Below are 17,500 nucleotides of genomic sequence, written 5' to 3' on the forward strand. Positions count from 1 at the left end.
TTCTAGAAGATAGGAGATTAATGATAAAAGTACATATGTTCTATCCATTTGTAGCTAAGCATCTCTTTATTCTATTTTGTTTTCTTAGAGACACATGAACTCTCAGAAAATATAGTCTCCCATATCACACAGTTCTAATGTATTTTTAAAAATACCATATATCATTAATATATTAAGAACTGTACTGATATCTTTTTTTCATGACTTCATATACATGCTCCACACTATTTACTCTTTTTCCCCCCTCAGACTGTCTTCTCTAAAAAACAAAGCATACATACTCTGCATGCTATTCTTCTTTCTTCAAACTGCCTTGCCTAAAAAAACAAGAAGTCAACTGAGTTGTTTCACACAAGAGTAGAAGTGGAAACGGAGCACTTCTGCTTTCAAAAGAAACAAGTTACCATCAGAATCACCTACCAGTGTAGCATGAGTTACCAGCAAACAGGCCTACTGGTCAATTCTGTTACACGCTACAACACCCTTACTCACTTTATTAATAACTCCATGTGCTTCTATGAAAACATATTAATAGGATAACACTGAATAAATTTAACCACAGAAAAAATGTTGGTCAATTGAATCCATTCAAAGTGCAAAATACTGACATACAGTTTCATTGTTAAGCCTATTAAAATGAATCATCTCTGTTACAGAAGCAAAACTCATTAGTTATTTCTGCACTGAGAAAATTTATGCTATAAGGAGCATGCCAACCTTTCTATTTCAATCAGGGGGATATCAAATAACTGGAAGTCACATTTCAGTCCTATCAGGCGAACATTTACTCTTAAAAGGCAAAGTGCTTCCACAAAATTATGATGAAATGTAAACACCATGTATGTCTTCCTTCAAATAAAAATAAAGTTTGAGTTTTGAAAGTTTAAAATACCTAAAGAGGACTTTCACATTAATAGAATAAAACATTAATATATTATTTTCACGAAAAGAAAATGGTTTGTTGTGTAGAAACATCAGTATAATCTTTGGTACCAAAAGTACATTTTTTTCTGGCTAGGTGACATAGAACATCTTTTCTTTAGAATGATTCAAGATTATTTAATGGTATAGTTTAGCTGGTACCTTCTATATCACAGGAAAAAATTCTGGAGGTTTAGAGTTGTGCAAAATAAAACTTTTTTTTTTTTTTTTACAAAGTCATTGTGTGATTGCTCTTTAAAAATTTAAGAAGTTTAAAAATGACCACATGAAGGTTATTTATCTCATTCATATTTGTCTTAGAAAGGATTTCTAAACACCCCAAACCAAAAGAGATTCCAGACAAATAAAAACAGAAATGGAAACATAAAACCCATGATCAGACTCAGAGTCCTGACTAAAGGCATTTCCTTGAGTTGTTGAATCTCGTGTATTTCTCTGCTCAGTTTCCATCTTCATATCTGCTGACAAGAACGGTTAATTTCCCCAAGGGCTGAGTTGTGTTCCCGCTGTTCCTCTTCTCATGTGCCTGGCATCACAGAGGCAGCCCGACAGTGATGAACATCTCCGTTTCAGTAACTAATGACAAGTGCATTGTTGGATCTTGTAAACACTACTGATTATACATTCAAACTGTGTTCTTCGTGGAAGTGGCACTTACTAGGACCCTTGAAGTCTACATGTTTAAATTTTAGAGCACTTGGCAGATATTTCATCAGCTGGTAGTGGATTTCTCATGAATGTCCTTGATCACCTTTCAGGTAATTGGTGGATGCTGAAACCCAGTCTTTGTTTTGGATCCTATGTTCAGATCTTAGGAAGCATCTTCAGAAAAGAAGTGCATATTCAGTTTGTTTGTCTGTTTTCAAATGTGCTTTATTGCTTTACACACTTTCCTGTGGTCAGTTTCAGAGCGCCTCGATTGTGTAGCACATTTAATGTTTTGAATTCTAATGGCATTCTGTGAGGACTTGCATTAGAAAAGTACCTATATTTTAAGTCATCATAGTAATGATATTTGACGGCTTTTCCATTCAAATCCTTAGGGAAAGGCCAGAATCCATACAGGTGAATTTCATCACAGAATCTTGTGGCAAGTGTGTACATGAGGAGACCTGTGCTGGGTCTTTTGATAGGAACTTTGTTTGTCAGCCAGTAACTGGAAAAAACAACAGCACACACATACACAGAAAAGATAATTTAGAGAAACATACAACATAGCCTATATCAAATATACTATGAAGAATTGAAGTAAATGAAATTTGAAAAGTATCTTTATAAATAATACACAAAGATTACTGAAGAAATGTATCTCTTAAGCATTTAGAATACTAATGCATTTATTTTGTTATATTGCTAATTTTAAGGTCATATAATTAGCCAGGGTACCTGAAATGTTAGGTAAATATTGTTGTGTAATCTTATATTAAAAATAAATTAATAGAAAACATTTATATACAGACTGGAATCTTCTCAGAAAGTGTTAAGTATGTTGGGAAAGGCATAGTAAGTAATCTCCTGGGTAAAGAGAATTTGAAACTATGCTTATAGTTTTTCAAAACTTCTTATTTAACTTAAAAATCCCAAACAAATAAATTCTTTACCTGCATTATTACAACATATTTCTTCAACTTCAGTTGTCCAAGTAATATTTTATTAAGGCTAATTAAAAACATTGCCTCAACCCATAGAAGAACAACATAAAACATATATTTGCAACTAATTCACCACTTATTAAGTTTAACATTTTGTAAAATTGGTAAAATATATGTCAGCGCTAATAAGTATTTTATACTATTCATTTTAAAAGGCATTAAAATACCCCAAAATGTTATAACCCATCATTGTTGCCACACTTTGTTCATTTGACAAGCATGACAAGCATAAAAAACTCAGAAGTTAATCAGCATCTCTGGTATGGAAGGGGGTTCCTAATAGTTCTTGATATATTCATTATCTTGTGTGGACCCTGCTGAAAGGGTTATAGATGTTCCCCTATTTCACAGTTGTCCAATAATAAATTGCCTGTGTTTTTTTTTTTTTTTTTGAATTTTGTTTTAATTAATATCTCCTATTTGAGGAAATATATTTCTGCCATCCAAATGTAAGGGGAAAATTATTAGATTTTGCCCATAGTTGTATTTAAACACTTGGCTTAGATTTTATATACTATTATTTCAATTAAAAAAAAATTCATGAAGCTTTTCAGGGAAGAGCAAATATATCTAGACTTAGACCCACTGCACCTCCGTGGCAGTGCCAAAGAGCGGCAAGCCGAGCAGTAAGGAGTGAGCAGGTGGGCAGTAAGGAGTAAGGGACCCTGAATTGTGTGAGGGATATCCGCCGGGGGGTCCCAGACTGCAAGAGGGTGTAGGCCGGGCTGAGGGACTCCCCCCAGTGCCTGAACTTGGTGCACTGGGCCTCTAGTCCATATATATAAAAGCCTAAGTGATTGGCAGACCGTTCGATCAGTTGACTGTTTGACCAGCTGACTGGTAGCTATGATGCACACTGTCCAACAGCAGGTAAATGCTCACCACAGGGATTCTGTCCTATATATTTGTCAATGTGTTGGTTCATTCTTTGGAGTAACCCGTGTGGAGGGGCTATATAAAGTAAAACTTAAAGCGGTCATCCTGGGCATGCTGAACTAGAACATCTCTGGTATTTTGCTTTCAACTGTTCAAATAGTCCTTTCATGTATTCCCAGTCTGAAGTATGAAACATAACATGAATTCCTTTTTGTTAAATGCATAAAACTTAAATTTGTTTTTGGTAAAGTTAGTGATACTTGTTTTTAAAGATTATGAGATAATTTGTCTTGCCATAAAAGAAAGGTTGGTGATAATTTCTTTAAACAAAAATAGAACTTTCAGTACTGTACATCCTGAGAATAATTCAATCCACCATGAATTAATTATATTATTCCAGGGAAGCAAAAAATGATCTTATATCTTCTTCTTGTGTGAGGAAACAAAAAGACAGAGAGGCATATTTTATGTGATTTGGCAAGCTAAGAGTAAACACAGGAGTAAAAAACACAAACAATCTATTGAAAAGCTGCAAAGATGATAATAATTTACTGAGTATCCACAATTGGCCATAGATAGTGTTAAGAGTTTTAGGTATGCTGTTGTTTTTTTTCTCCACTTAATACTCACCTTAAACCTATGATCAGATATTATTTCACATATGAGGAAACCAGGCTTGAGAAGATTATATAACCAGTATAAGATCACTGAAATTGCTGGTAATGGAACCAAGATTTAAGCCCACATCTATCTGACTATAATATTTTCAATTTTAACTAAAAAGAAATTGATTTCCTTAGTTTTCAAGATCACTCAGCTTGAAATAGCAAGTCCCAGAGTCTAGTTTCCACATTGAGTTCACATGGGGGAAAATGAAAGGTCTGGAATATGTTTTGGTGATTAACAGTCTGCTGTTGGTAATGTTTTTTACACAAAGGTCTTTTGTGTGTTTTTTTTGTTTTTTTTTTTTTGTTTTATTCAAAGAGCTGACCAATATGCAGGAGCCACGTTTTCCAAGTACCCTCTCAAAAGTATTTAAATCAGAAGAGGATTTTACAGTTTCAATATATAACTTACTTAACCACACTGCAAATGCCAAAGGCAGTGACACTGTATCAAAGGGTAGGGATTTCCATGCAGATTTAAAAGTATTTTGAAGTGTCATGGAAATGAAAGCAGGGATGTGTAACCTCAAGAGGTCAACCTGTCAATATTTTTATCTGGGAGCCCTTTGTATACAGAGGTCTGTATTAAGTAGGTGATAAAAAGAAAACAGAAAATTCTTTCTGCAGAAGCCTTCATAGTCTACATACAGAAAATATTTATCCACCTTCCTAAGCCTAATTCATCAGAGGCACAGAGGAATTATGGCATGTGGAAAAAGTAATAATAATAAATACCTTAGTCCCAATAATCTCTATATTCTGTTTGGTACCTGTTTATGTTATTAGATGTCCACTTTAGAAATCCAGACTTTGACTTTAGCTCTGAATTTCATTCTTTTTCTTTTTATCTGGCCAGTTCCCTAGTCAGTATATGTGTAGGTGCAGTGTTAAGAAATTCTCGATCTACCTAAACTATATTGGTTTTGCCAAGTGTCGCATATTTTATTAGTGAACATACAACTCTAATGACTGCGATAGTCATTCTACTTGAAACTCAGTTTCAAAGTACTTTCACATGAACCTTATAAAATTCTGTTATATGTCATATAGTATATATTAGCATTCCTACTTCACAGAAGGAGCAGTTAATAGCTTAAGAAGTAAAATAACATGCCCAATTTTGCTCAACCAATGCATTGTATGTTGGTATGTTGGTAAATGTCTAATAGCAGACACTGATTAAGGGAGACCATTACAGACCCACAACATTTGCCAGTTTCCGTGGTGTAAATATTCCCATCAGGCTTCTAACCTGACATCAGTGAACACTGAGATGGGAAGAGATGACATAGTCAGTTCTTGCAAGCCAGCTCCAGTATACCGTTGACTGAAGAAAAGACATAGAAAATATACCTCCTGACCTGTAGCTCCATAAGATTTGTACAAGAAAATTCAAAGTTAGAGAAAGGTGCCTTTGAGAAATTCCCATGCAGTTGTTTATTTTTGCCCTGTTTGTAAAGAGAGAAGACAGGGGAATGACTTGCATATCTGTAAAGATAGCTTCACTACATCCTAATACAGAAGTTTAACATTATGTATCTATATAATAAAAGCCTAAGTGGCCATTAGGGCAGAACCACCAACACAATTGGTTGCTATGTGCACACCGACCACCAGTGGGCACTCAATACAAGAGCTACCCCTGGTGGTCAGTGCGCTCCGACAGGGGGAGCGCTGCTCAGCCAGAAGCTGAGATCACAGCTGTCAAGTGCAGCCACCGCGGTGGAAGCCCATCCTGCCTCCATGGCAGAGCCAAGGGGCAGGGAGCTGAGCGGTAATGAGCAGTGAGCAGGCGGGCGGTAAGGAGTGCGGGGTTCCGGACTGCAAGAGGGCACAGGCCAGGCTGAGGAGCCTCCCCCTCCCCCAGAGCATACATTTCATGCACCGGGCCTCTAGTTATGTAATGAAATAGAAAGATAAATCTATTTCATCTCATGGTATTACAGCACAGTGCTGGATACAAAGTACGTACTAATGACTGTTTATTTAATTTCTTCTTGCTGGCATTTTGGCGATATGTAGTGTTAAAAAAAAAAAGTGGAGAACACACATCTGAGTGACAGTGTTTAATGGTGGGAAAGCACTGAAAAAGTGGAAGTCTTGGCTTGGCTGTACCTTTAGCAAATTATGTGATCTTGGGCAAACCCCTTAAACTTATTCAGTGGCACATTATCAACCAATAAAATGAGATCCCTGATATGGTTTCTACCACATGTAAAACTGTCATTTATAAAAGGTCACAGCAATCTGAATTTGGATTGAGGAACATGAAAGTTCATCCAGTTGTATTGGTAGTCTACACTTTATGTTTTGCTTGTAGCTATTCACTACTAATTATTTTATGATATGTGTGATCTGAAATAACATGCAGCATTTCCCTTCAATAACATTATAGAGCTGTTTGATAAAACCAACCCTGCTGAAAATTAATTTCTAATTCTCTATAATACTTTTAACTAGTGGCCATAAAATTTACTTACACAGTCATGGGAGAGAATGATATCACATAGGAAAATGGAATTTTGTTGAGACAAGAGAAAAGTAAACAAAAATAAACAGAGGAATCCTTTAGACTTTATCATTTCAGAAACCAGAATCAATTTAAAAGGACTACACCAAAAGTATATCATAAGTTAGTTAGATTTTGGAGAAGGAGAATCTAAAAATAATTATAATACATAAATGAATTCTAACTATTTTGAGACTTCTTAAATATTATGCTTAAAAATTTGAACTGGAACATGGAGGTTATGGCAAAAATAAAGTGGATGTAAAGACACAGGTTTTAATAAGCTATTTTTTAACCAGATTGAATTCTGAAAGATAACTGAAATTGATAGTGTAAAATGTCAGAATGAGGAAGTGGTGACATCCAATGGTGAAATATAAGCAACATAGAAGGGATATGGTTTTGAAGCATGATGAAGAAGTTAAATGAGGTTAATCTTTTTGTATTATCTTTCTTATGAGATTAGATTGCTTTTTAAAAATCAACAATTGTAAAAAAAAAAAAACCCTTACATTTTTATTATTACAATTAAAAGGAAGCAGTAAAATCATGTATCATAAGACATGGTGTTCTATAGAAAAAGAAAGAATTAAAATCAACTGGGATAGATAATCCCAAAACCTAGCAAAAAAAAAAAAAAATGAGTCATATATTGTAAGATGAAAATGATAGTGGTATTTTACTCATGCAAATGTTTCCTTTACATAAACATTTAGTCTAAGGAAGCACTTAGAGATTACATTTCCACATCCCCCAGCCAAACATAAAAACAGTTTCCCAATAAAAGTCCATTTTACTGTTACAAAATGTAAACAACTCTTTTAATGGTCTGATGATCTTATTTATGCTTGATTTGGGCTATTTTCAAATGTATATGTTTAGTTTACATTAACCTTCCTGATAGGAATTGTACTGAAATCTATTTCAGAAGGAATATGGACCAAAAATGTGATCTCTAATCCATTCAGTAATGTAGAATGCTTGCTAGCAAAGTGACAAGTATCAGCCAAAGATCGAGTTCTTCTCAGAACCCAGTGAAGAAATGAAATAAAAAATGGCCATAAGCAGGTTCGAAGTGTTTTTTTAAAGCTTTCCCAGCAAGTATCAAAATAACAGCATGGGGGAAGGTTAGTTAGATTTAGGTCATTATTCTCTCTTTTTATTCCTGCCATAGAGGATGTGATGCTGAAGTGACTTGACATTCAGACATTTGCCTTGTCTTTGGCATAATTTATCACTCAGTAAAGGACATTCAGTAAGCATAGAATGGAGATTCTAGCTTAAAAACAAACAAACAAACATACAAACAAACAACAAAGATGGGGGTATTGCTAAGGCAATGCCAGGGATGCAGGCTGTGGGATCTGCGTTATACTCCAAAGCTACCTATCACTAGAAATAGAACTGCTCCACATGATTAATTAAGGGATAAATTTAAATTTTTATATAAAGTTTGAAGGGCTATAAGGTTAATATGTAATATTTTTCATCAAGTCAAATGTCAATAAATACTTATTTTCCCCCTCCAGATGTCAATCTTTATTTGATCAAATTCAATCTCATGGAATCAATGCAATTTTCCTCCCTTTTCTCTTTTTTTTAACATAACTATTGCTGATCCCTTTAACATATTTTTAAGGAAAATCACTTAATATATAAAGCATATTTATAAAGTAGTTGCTGAATGGAAGACTATTAGTAGATATTTTTTATAAGAATGCTCTTGTACTTCTGAAGAAATAAAACAATAAGAAATATAGCTATAAAGACAATTACATTATGTAATATAATATTCTTTACAATGGAAAAATATGGAAGTGAAAACAGTACTACACAACCAGACTATTGTTTTTTTTTTTAACCTGCCCCTTTCAGTTATTTTAATATTGAGTTAAAATTCAATGTCAAAAGAATGAAGTTGCACCCCTTCATCATACCCATTGCAAAAGATAACTCAAGTGAATCATACACTATAGTTAAGAGGTAAAACTCTTAGAAGAAATAGAGGAATAATGTAACATGACCTTAGCCAAAGCCTCCTTAAATATGACACCAAAACCACAATTGATAAAAAAAGAAAAATAAATTGGACTTCATCAAAATTGAAAATGTTTGTGTTTCAAGGAATGAAATGAAATGGGGGAAAAAAAAAAAAAAAACCACAAAAAAACACCTCGCGACAGAATAGGTGAAAATATTTGCAAATCACATAACTGATAAGGGACGTGCATCTAAAATACATAAATTTTATAGCTCAATAATAGATACACAAAAATACTTAATTTAAAAATGAGCAAAGGAATAGACATTTTTTCCAAAGAAGATATAAATTGCCAATATGAACATGAAAAAAGATGGTCAACATTAATAGCCATCAAGGAAATATGAGTCAAATTCACAATAGGATTCTTTTTCATACCAATAAGAATGATTATAACTTTTAAAAAGATAAATAATATTAAGTGTTGGTGAGAATGTGATGCAACTGAAACCTTCATATATTGCTGGGCTTGTGATTGAGAGTAAAATGATATAGAACAAGGTCTGAAAGTTTCTCAAAGGGTTAAACCTACAGTTACCTTATAATGAAGTAATTGTACTCATGGGTATAATATTCTCTCTTGGACCAAACTTTATTTAGGTTCCTCTGCACCCTCTTGTCAACTAGGCCAGTCCTTTGGCCTTTTGTGTCTATCCTTGCTGAGTCGTTTTAGCAAGAATCCTGCCAAATTAATTTAGGAGGAATTACTCTACTTTTGATACCTGACCACCCTTGACATCTGATCAAACCCTTGCCTTTTTTCCCAGTTCATTATGAATTTATATACATATGAAATTTAATATAGTATGTTGATGCAGTCATATTAGGAATGGCCAATCACATTACCTATGCACATGGCTACATAACAGTCAACTAGTGAATTCGAGTTCAGTTTAGTTTAATTCTTGTTTCTGTTTAAAGAACTTGATGAAATATTGGCTACATTCTAATACTAGGGCTTAAAAAATCACCTAGGAAAACAAAGCAAAACAAACAAACAAAAAACCTATAGTTAATTCTTTTAAACTTGCTACATTTTAATAGGCAGAGAGAAATAATCATTAGGGTTCCATCTAGAATGTGAACTATACAATTCAACTGAATACAGCAATAATGAAATTCACATACATTTAGAGGCAGTTGGTCTAGGACAGCCATTTATTTCATACTATTTGTTTTCTTTTAGCTGTACTGATATAACAGAAATTCAGGAATTAGAGTAACAACACTTTTTCCTCAGTCACTTTGAATAAGAATGTGAGTTGATGGAGATAATTAGCACAGACTTCATAACAAACTTACCAAGAGGGTGAAACATAACTTTCTTTAAAATGAAAAGAAATTGAAATGGCTTTTTGTTGTTGTTGTTCAAGAGGAATATTTCCATAATAAAGCTTCTCAAATCACTGGTCTAATGATTGGTTCTATTTGCGGGGGGAAAATATCTGAAAACTGGCAATCTGCGGGAGCTGGCTTACAAAGCATGTGTATGGTATTCTTGACCATCTGTTTTTCTTGTGTTAGTACACTCATGTACTATTGTTTTGTATGCTGACTCAAATTTCATTTGTAAACTTCTTGAATGCACAAAACATCCCTAGAGAGGGGAGAGCAAAGATGAATCTTGGAAATAGACAGGTTGAGAAAAGAAGTACACATTACTGAAGAATAAATCACATTTAAGTTTTGGAATAAGAATATTTAGGTTAAAATATTAAGAAATTTCATACTGACTCTCAGATGGTCTTGCTTAACTAATAAGAACATCCCTACAATGTCTTAGTAGCTATCTTAATATAGATCCTTTCAAATAAAGAGAATAAGTGAAATGCAACACCAAAAAGGCTATAAATCATTACAATTCTTGGGTGCCCGGTAAAAACTGTCCAGAGGGTCCTTCATTTTGTATTGGCATGAAAACAAGACTTTTCATCCATGGCCTAGCAATAGTGTATGAAAGCAAAAGCAGTAGCTCAGGAACTGACCTATCTGTCCATAAAATGTTAACTTAGAGAATCTAAGAGACAAAAAGACACCAACGTAGGCCATTCTGTAGAGCTCCATAAGTAAATAAGAAAATATACCTATTAAGTTCCTCAAAGTGGCTGCTACATGACTTTGGTACATCAGATCCTTAACCACCTTATTAGGACTAGTGATTATTCACTGAAGAAGGTAAAACAGGTGGCTTTCTGAAGTGCCAGTAGGAACAGCATAATAAATATTCTAATTGTTTTTTATTAGATTTAAGTTGCACCATTTAATTTGTTTTGACATTCCAAAGGAGTGTATGAAATTTCGTGATTTTCAAATAGAGCGGGTTTAAAAATTTCTGTGAGAATGGTCTATAAATTCTACCTATACTGTTTCATTTTACAATATTAACATTAAACCCTCTTTGTCAACGGTGTTGAAATGTAGTAATGAGCAGGGATAAGAAGTACACTGAGGCTCTTTGATAGTTCACGTTTGGGTTATTAAATTATGTCTGTAGAATATAAAGTTCCCAAATTCTTAAGTGTTCAAGAATTCAGAGTTATCTAATCTAGACCAATTGTCAATTAGTTGGTCTTATAGGCCTTAATTTAAGGAAAACTAAAAATACTCACTATGATTGTTCTTCCAACAGCAGAATTATCAGTTCAGAGACAGGCTCTCGATGTGCAGAGAGTGACTGAACTCTGGACATTAAGTGGCTTTTTAGGCCTGGCCACTGGTTATGATGAGGAAAATAAATTATATTGAATGTAAATGGAATATCAATGCATTAGTAAATGTGCTTTTTATAACCATGGAAATAAATTTGTCTTAGGAAGACTTTTAAAACCATTTCTTTAAAAGAAAAGAGTATTTAATTTATATTTGGAGAGAGCTTTCCCTGAAACTGAACTGCCAGTAAGGCTCAATTTAAGTTGACTATATTAAGGTCAAAAATATAATTATAACTTATATAAAATTAACTTGGCAGGATAAACAAATCCTTGCCAGAAGAATAGGTGATTTCCTACTCTCTTAACACTTCATCAGCACTTTCTGCATTTCTACAACTCTAGTTCTTCGAAGAGTATTCTGACCAGAGAGAAAGAAGCATGGGCAATGTGATAAATATACCAGTAAAAACCCCTCTTTTCAAAATGTGATTGAGGTCTGGTTGCTTTGACCTACAACGATTTATATATGTGGTTCTATAAAGACTAAAGAAATTGGGAACTACATTGCAATGCTAAGTAATGATCTTCCTGTTTTTATTCTCACACAGTCTGGCTAGTTGCCCTGTTCCCTGTCTCTTACCACATTTCAGAGCTGATTACATACACGTATTCCAATGTGGGAAAACACTGCTCCTTTTCAAACACAACTCTACAAAAGTTTTCTCTGCCATTTCCAGTTGATTCATCAAAACAAAGCTGGTTCAGAAAGGGGGAAAATTACAAATTGCTTACATCTGTTCAACCTAAAACATTATTCACACTCTGCCAGTGATGACTGCTAAGCCATCTGGGGAATATGATAGGTGTTTGGGAAAAAATATTTGTCACAGTACAGTGAGGAAATGACATGTGTGAAAGCCTCAAGGTTATTTCAAAGTTCAGTGGTGGCTTTCAGGTATTTTGGGATAGACAAGTTCTGAATTAATATGCACACAAACTGGAAACACATATGTACTAAACAATTTACATAGTAAGCATGAACATAATAGCCAAATTAATGAATTACTAGAATCAAGAGATAAACAAGTGAAACAAATTATTATAAGAAAGAGAACATTTCATTCTAATTAATAAAGCGAATATATAAGTATACTATCAAGTATATCTATATAATATACAGTTATATGTCACCTATTATGTTTACATATGCAATTATACATATGTAAATATATACCTCTAGTTTTCTATTGATATGAGAATATATATATATATCTATATATATATATATATATATATATATATATGTGTGTGTGTGTGTGTGTGTGTGTGTGCAAACAAATATGTCATAGGTATATAATAATTATCTAAATTTCAGAATATGCAGTTGACAATATTGCTTTAAAATAAAATAAAATACTGGGGATAGAAAGACTTTTTAAAACTCTAATGTTAGCTGAATCTCTCATTTCCTTTATGCTATTAAAAGGAAGTCAGTTGGTTGACAATGCAGATTGGTATAATTCCTGACAAAACTCTGCCTATGATGAGGCATTTTTGTTATGAGACATATTTCCGCCAGTTTTATCAAGAAAGTATCAAACTCAAACATGTTTCCTATTTTTCAGAAACTTTTAATAGTAACTTAAAAAAATAAATTTACTGCCACCCATGTGGATACAGCTGAGAGGTCACACATGTTAATTCGCCATTAGGAAAATGCTTATATAATCACTAATCTTATTCACCGATCTTCTCTTGACATTCATGTCACAAGTTAGGCATTTTCAAATTCTAGTATAAATTTTGGTGTTAGTGGCATAGATAAAAAATGTTGTCTAGAATAAGTTCAGTGTCAAGGAATAAAAATGAAATCCATCTTTTAAATCTGGATTGTGGAGCTGTCTGGTTTCCAAACTTTTCACTAAAATACCTTTGGGGATCTATAGCAATTTGTTTCTATTGAAGAAACAGAAGGGGGAAAATGCGTATTGTAAATTTGTATGGCATCCAAATATCCCATGCCCCTCTCCACTCCAGACCAAGAGAAATACTGAACCGGTTTGCTGCCAGAAAATGCTCAGCAAAGATGAGAGGCGGTAAGGGATCACTTCCATTAATGTGCATATTCAGCGTAGACCATCCTGCTGAAAAGCAATCACATTCAAATGTGACTGGAGCTGTGTGTTTGTATTCACCCTACCATGGAAACAGTTTGAATGCCTTCCTCTGGAGGCTGGTGGATCTCAATGACAGCTGCATTGCCACACTATGCTCAAGTGGCTCATCTTGACAGGTCATATCCTGGATTTCACATTCTGAATAGCAGCTGGGATGCCGAGAGCTCTCTCGCAGTGGGTGGGCTGGGTTTAATCAGACCCTCATGGCCTCAGAGACAAGCTGCACGTGCGGCTGCAGGCCGCCCTGAGAAGTCCAAGATATGTACCTCTGTCACTCCCTACACAGCGGTGACAGGCACCGGCAGCAGTGTCTGTGGTTCGATCAGGACAGTGCCACGTGCCTTGTAAGAGCACAGATTTCCTGGGCCCATTGTGGCACTTTCCTAGGTGCCTCATGCTGCATCAGCACCGTGTACACTTGGCAGACACGGGTTAAGTGATTCAAGTTTCAAACTGAAATCTGTATCTACATCCATGCACAGGAGCATATACAGATGTATGCACTGGAGTAGAAATAAAACATTGAATTTGCAAATGTGTAATTGTAACAACCAAACATGAGTCCACTCCCATTCATGAAAGTGGATTACTTCTCCTGGGCGAGTCCCTGCTTCCTCCAGGGGTGAGTTTTTACTCCTCAAGTTTATTACCATCTATGGCCTGCACAAACCAACCCCTGTGCAAAACCCGAGTGAGCTGAGGGATGGTACGCTCACAGGGGCTGGATCGAGGAGTATTTCCCTCAGCCGTCCAGAGTTCCTCGCGTGGGCCAGGCAAGCAGCTTTCCCGGGCATTCACCAGAGCCCCGAGAGAGCAACTCCCCGCTACACCTTTTGCAAGCTGAAAGTGACATGCACAGGCAGCATTGACATGCACCTTTAGCACTTTTCAAAGACCTCAGAAAGCAAGCAATGCCTTTCTGAAAACCTAACTGAAAGCTGCTTGTAATGGAATAAATAATAATAATAATAATAATAATAATAATAATAAACACAAAAAACAACAATAACTCATTTCAGGCCAAAAGCCTAGATTGTGCCCTAGATTTTCTCACTTGTGGGACACCAGAGACATCTAGGGCTGTTTTATGATTAAACCTGCAGTTTGCCTGTTGAAAATCTAAGTGGAAAGCTTCAGAATTCTAAGGGGAGGATCAGCAGTTTGTTTGGGGTGTGGGAGATCCTTAGTTCGCAGGTGTCCATTCAAGTCAAAGAGCTAAAGGCCTTCCTTGGTTAATACTACTCCCCAATTGAGCAAGGGAAGAGCTCTGTTTCCTCCAATTTCTATGAAATGGTCCTCACAAGTCTGAGATCAAGAGGGATTCTCATTAGCTAAATGATTACAGTCAGGAAAAGAACAAAGCAGTGCCAGGTGCCTTACTATGAAATGCCAATGAATTCTGACGCCGATTCTGTGTCCCAAACACAAATTTTTACCTATGAACTGTGAATATCCTGCAGATAGGAATAACAGGGTATGGCTCACACTTGCCCTACAGTCCTGCTCTGCCTTCTCATCCCAAGAGACAAGGGAGCCCGGGAGGTCTGGGAGCTGTGAACCAGGGACTCCCCCAGCACTGTCTCCCTCCCCATCAGAGCACAGTCATCTTTAGGCCCAATGTCCACCCCCTTGTCCTTTTCCCTCTCACAGATTAGAAATCTAACCTTTTTCAAACATAGGTCTACCTTCGTCTTTGATCCATTTCCTTTGACTCCTCCCAATTACTGCCCCATGCTTCCATACATCTTTTCATTTACTTAAAAGTTTTTTTGGTTTTTGCCTGAATTCTACTGTAGAGTAATAAAGAAAAGGCTGAAATATAAAGGGCATGAACAGTGGCAGATCTATAATAGGGACAGGGAAGACATACGGTGAACACAAAATGGACATAATAAATGACTTGTGTCCTTAAGCTCTGAAATGCTTCAACACATCCTTTAGAATTACCACAATGTTTCTAGCTAGGGACATGGTCCTCTTTGAGTAAGACTCATTTTTCTGAGGTACAATTAAAGAAGACGAGATACAAAGTCTTATCCAACTCTTCTCCAGTAAATCGTCTCTTCCCCATTCTGCTTTATCACATTCATCTTTCCTTCATTCTTCACTACTTCTGCTCCACTACTTAACCTTCTCTTGGAGTTCAAGTTCAGTTCTTTTCCACATGACATATTCTTAATAGTATGACCTGATTATCTCTGAAGGAGCCCCAAACAAATAATTTTATTATTTAAATTCTCCTCATCTGACTCTTGATCTAACATTTTACAGTGTGTGTGTGTGTTGTTGTTATTGTTGTTGTTGTTGTTTTGAAGCTGGGATAGATGGGTGACATGTGAATTGAGACAGGATAGGAATCTATATATGCAAGTAATTGTATTTGAGTATGGTCTCAGAATTTAGAATCATAAATTTGTTTAAAATACTGATTTTGGAAAAGACTGAGAATTCATCTCTGAATTCTCAACAGAATCTAATTTTACTCGAAGATCACACTATTTAACTTTGTCTAAATAGATACTGAATATCAATAACAAAGACTTCATAACTGGAGAAATTAAATATGCTCTATCCATTTATATTTTAAAAAAAGGACTTTAATAAAATCAGTCCACTGTTTTATCCTTTTAAACCACACACACACACACCAACTCCACAAGGATTAGTTTTTACTCTGGGGACTCTGTCAGGGCACCACAGTTTTTGCAATTAGACCTAAAATGTAATACTGTATATCTGGGACATACACCTGAGAGAAGCCTTTTCAGTTATTAAAACATATTGAGGATATTTCAGTATCACAGATGTTTCATTATTAAAGATATTTTGGTATCATAGATATTTCCTTTTCAAGCATGGTTTGGACCATAGCAACTATATTAGTAAGAATAAAGATTTGCTATTTCCATCAATAAAATGAAGGAATTGTCCTTATTTTTCAAAGTGTGCCTTTTTCAGTGTAGGCTAGAGCATTAAAACCTATTGCAGAATTCTACAAATTCAATATACGCTTAGCTAATGTCCACATCTTTCTGTTTCCTATCTTCCTGTTTTTATTGGTCTGCTTCAGACCATCGTTAATTTGAACACACTTTAACAAATTAGCCTCTAAAACATATTACAGGCTCTAGTTATCCAATACAAGGCTAATTTTATGAAAGTGCAGCTCTGATCTTGCCACTTCTTGCTCAAAAAACCTCTAAGAATTTTCTACTTTTGAAAAGGTAAGGTTCCTTGTGCATCCTTCAAGGCTTTTTGGAATCTTCTAATAGCCAAACTCTTTAGTATTACTTTATGTCCTTACTCAGTTATTTACTTATCTAATGTAATGCTTTTGTTCATCCTTTATATATTAAGCAAGATTCATTTATCCTGCTACTCTACCATCTTCCATTAGGGAAATCCAATTCACTCTTCAGGGCTCCAAAATGCCTATTTTAATGAAATATCTTGTGTTTTACCTCGATGAAAGCAGTTTTTCCCTTTATAGTACATTGTTAAATTCATTCATTCATTTCATACATAATGTGTTAGACATTGTGCTCGGAAATCAAAGGCAAATAAGGAAAACTCACTTGCTTTTATATCAGGTAGGTGTCTGCTCACTTTGTCGTAAGTTGTTTATCCTCTTATTGGTTGGTACATCAGTTCACAGACAAAATTGAGAACCTCAGAGTTTAAACTAATTGTTGTTTATGTCCCTGGATCCTGGCAGGGAACTTTGCATATATATATATAGAGAGAGACAATAAATCTTTGTGGAAGTGAAGTGAGTTCCTAGTCTGTTGTGGACTATGATTCATTATAAATGGCACTCTGGCTTTTTGGTGATTTATATGATTTGAGCTACTGTGAGCTGGTCTCCGAAATAGGTTTACTGGTTTCATTGGGCTCCAAAATGAATGCCTAGTGTAACTAATTAAATTTTTACTTTGATACATTTCTATTGTGAAAGGCACTATGGAAGAGTACAGACTCAAGCTGCTT

The 17,500-nt window shown here is 35.1% G+C and overlaps 1 protein-coding gene across 1 annotated transcript in view; it reads right to left on the bottom strand.

Moving 5' to 3' along the window:
• Positions 1-1,152: 1,152 nt before the first annotated feature.
• The window catches only part of ST8SIA4 (ST8 alpha-N-acetyl-neuraminide alpha-2,8-sialyltransferase 4), a 76,939-nt gene continuing 60,591 nt past the window's right edge, over positions 1,153-17,500 (bottom strand). Inside the window, exon 5 of the mRNA XM_084881976.1 lies at positions 1,153-2,098. Coding sequence (XP_084738102.1) covers positions 1,816-2,098 — 283 coding nt within the window. The 3' untranslated portion in view covers positions 1,153-1,815. The remainder of the gene's footprint in view (positions 2,099-17,500) is intronic.

Source organism: Pipistrellus hanaki, assembly GCF_964339955.1.
Source record: "Pipistrellus hanaki genome assembly, chromosome: 4".
NCBI lineage: Eukaryota > Metazoa > Chordata > Mammalia > Chiroptera > Vespertilionidae > Pipistrellus > Pipistrellus hanaki.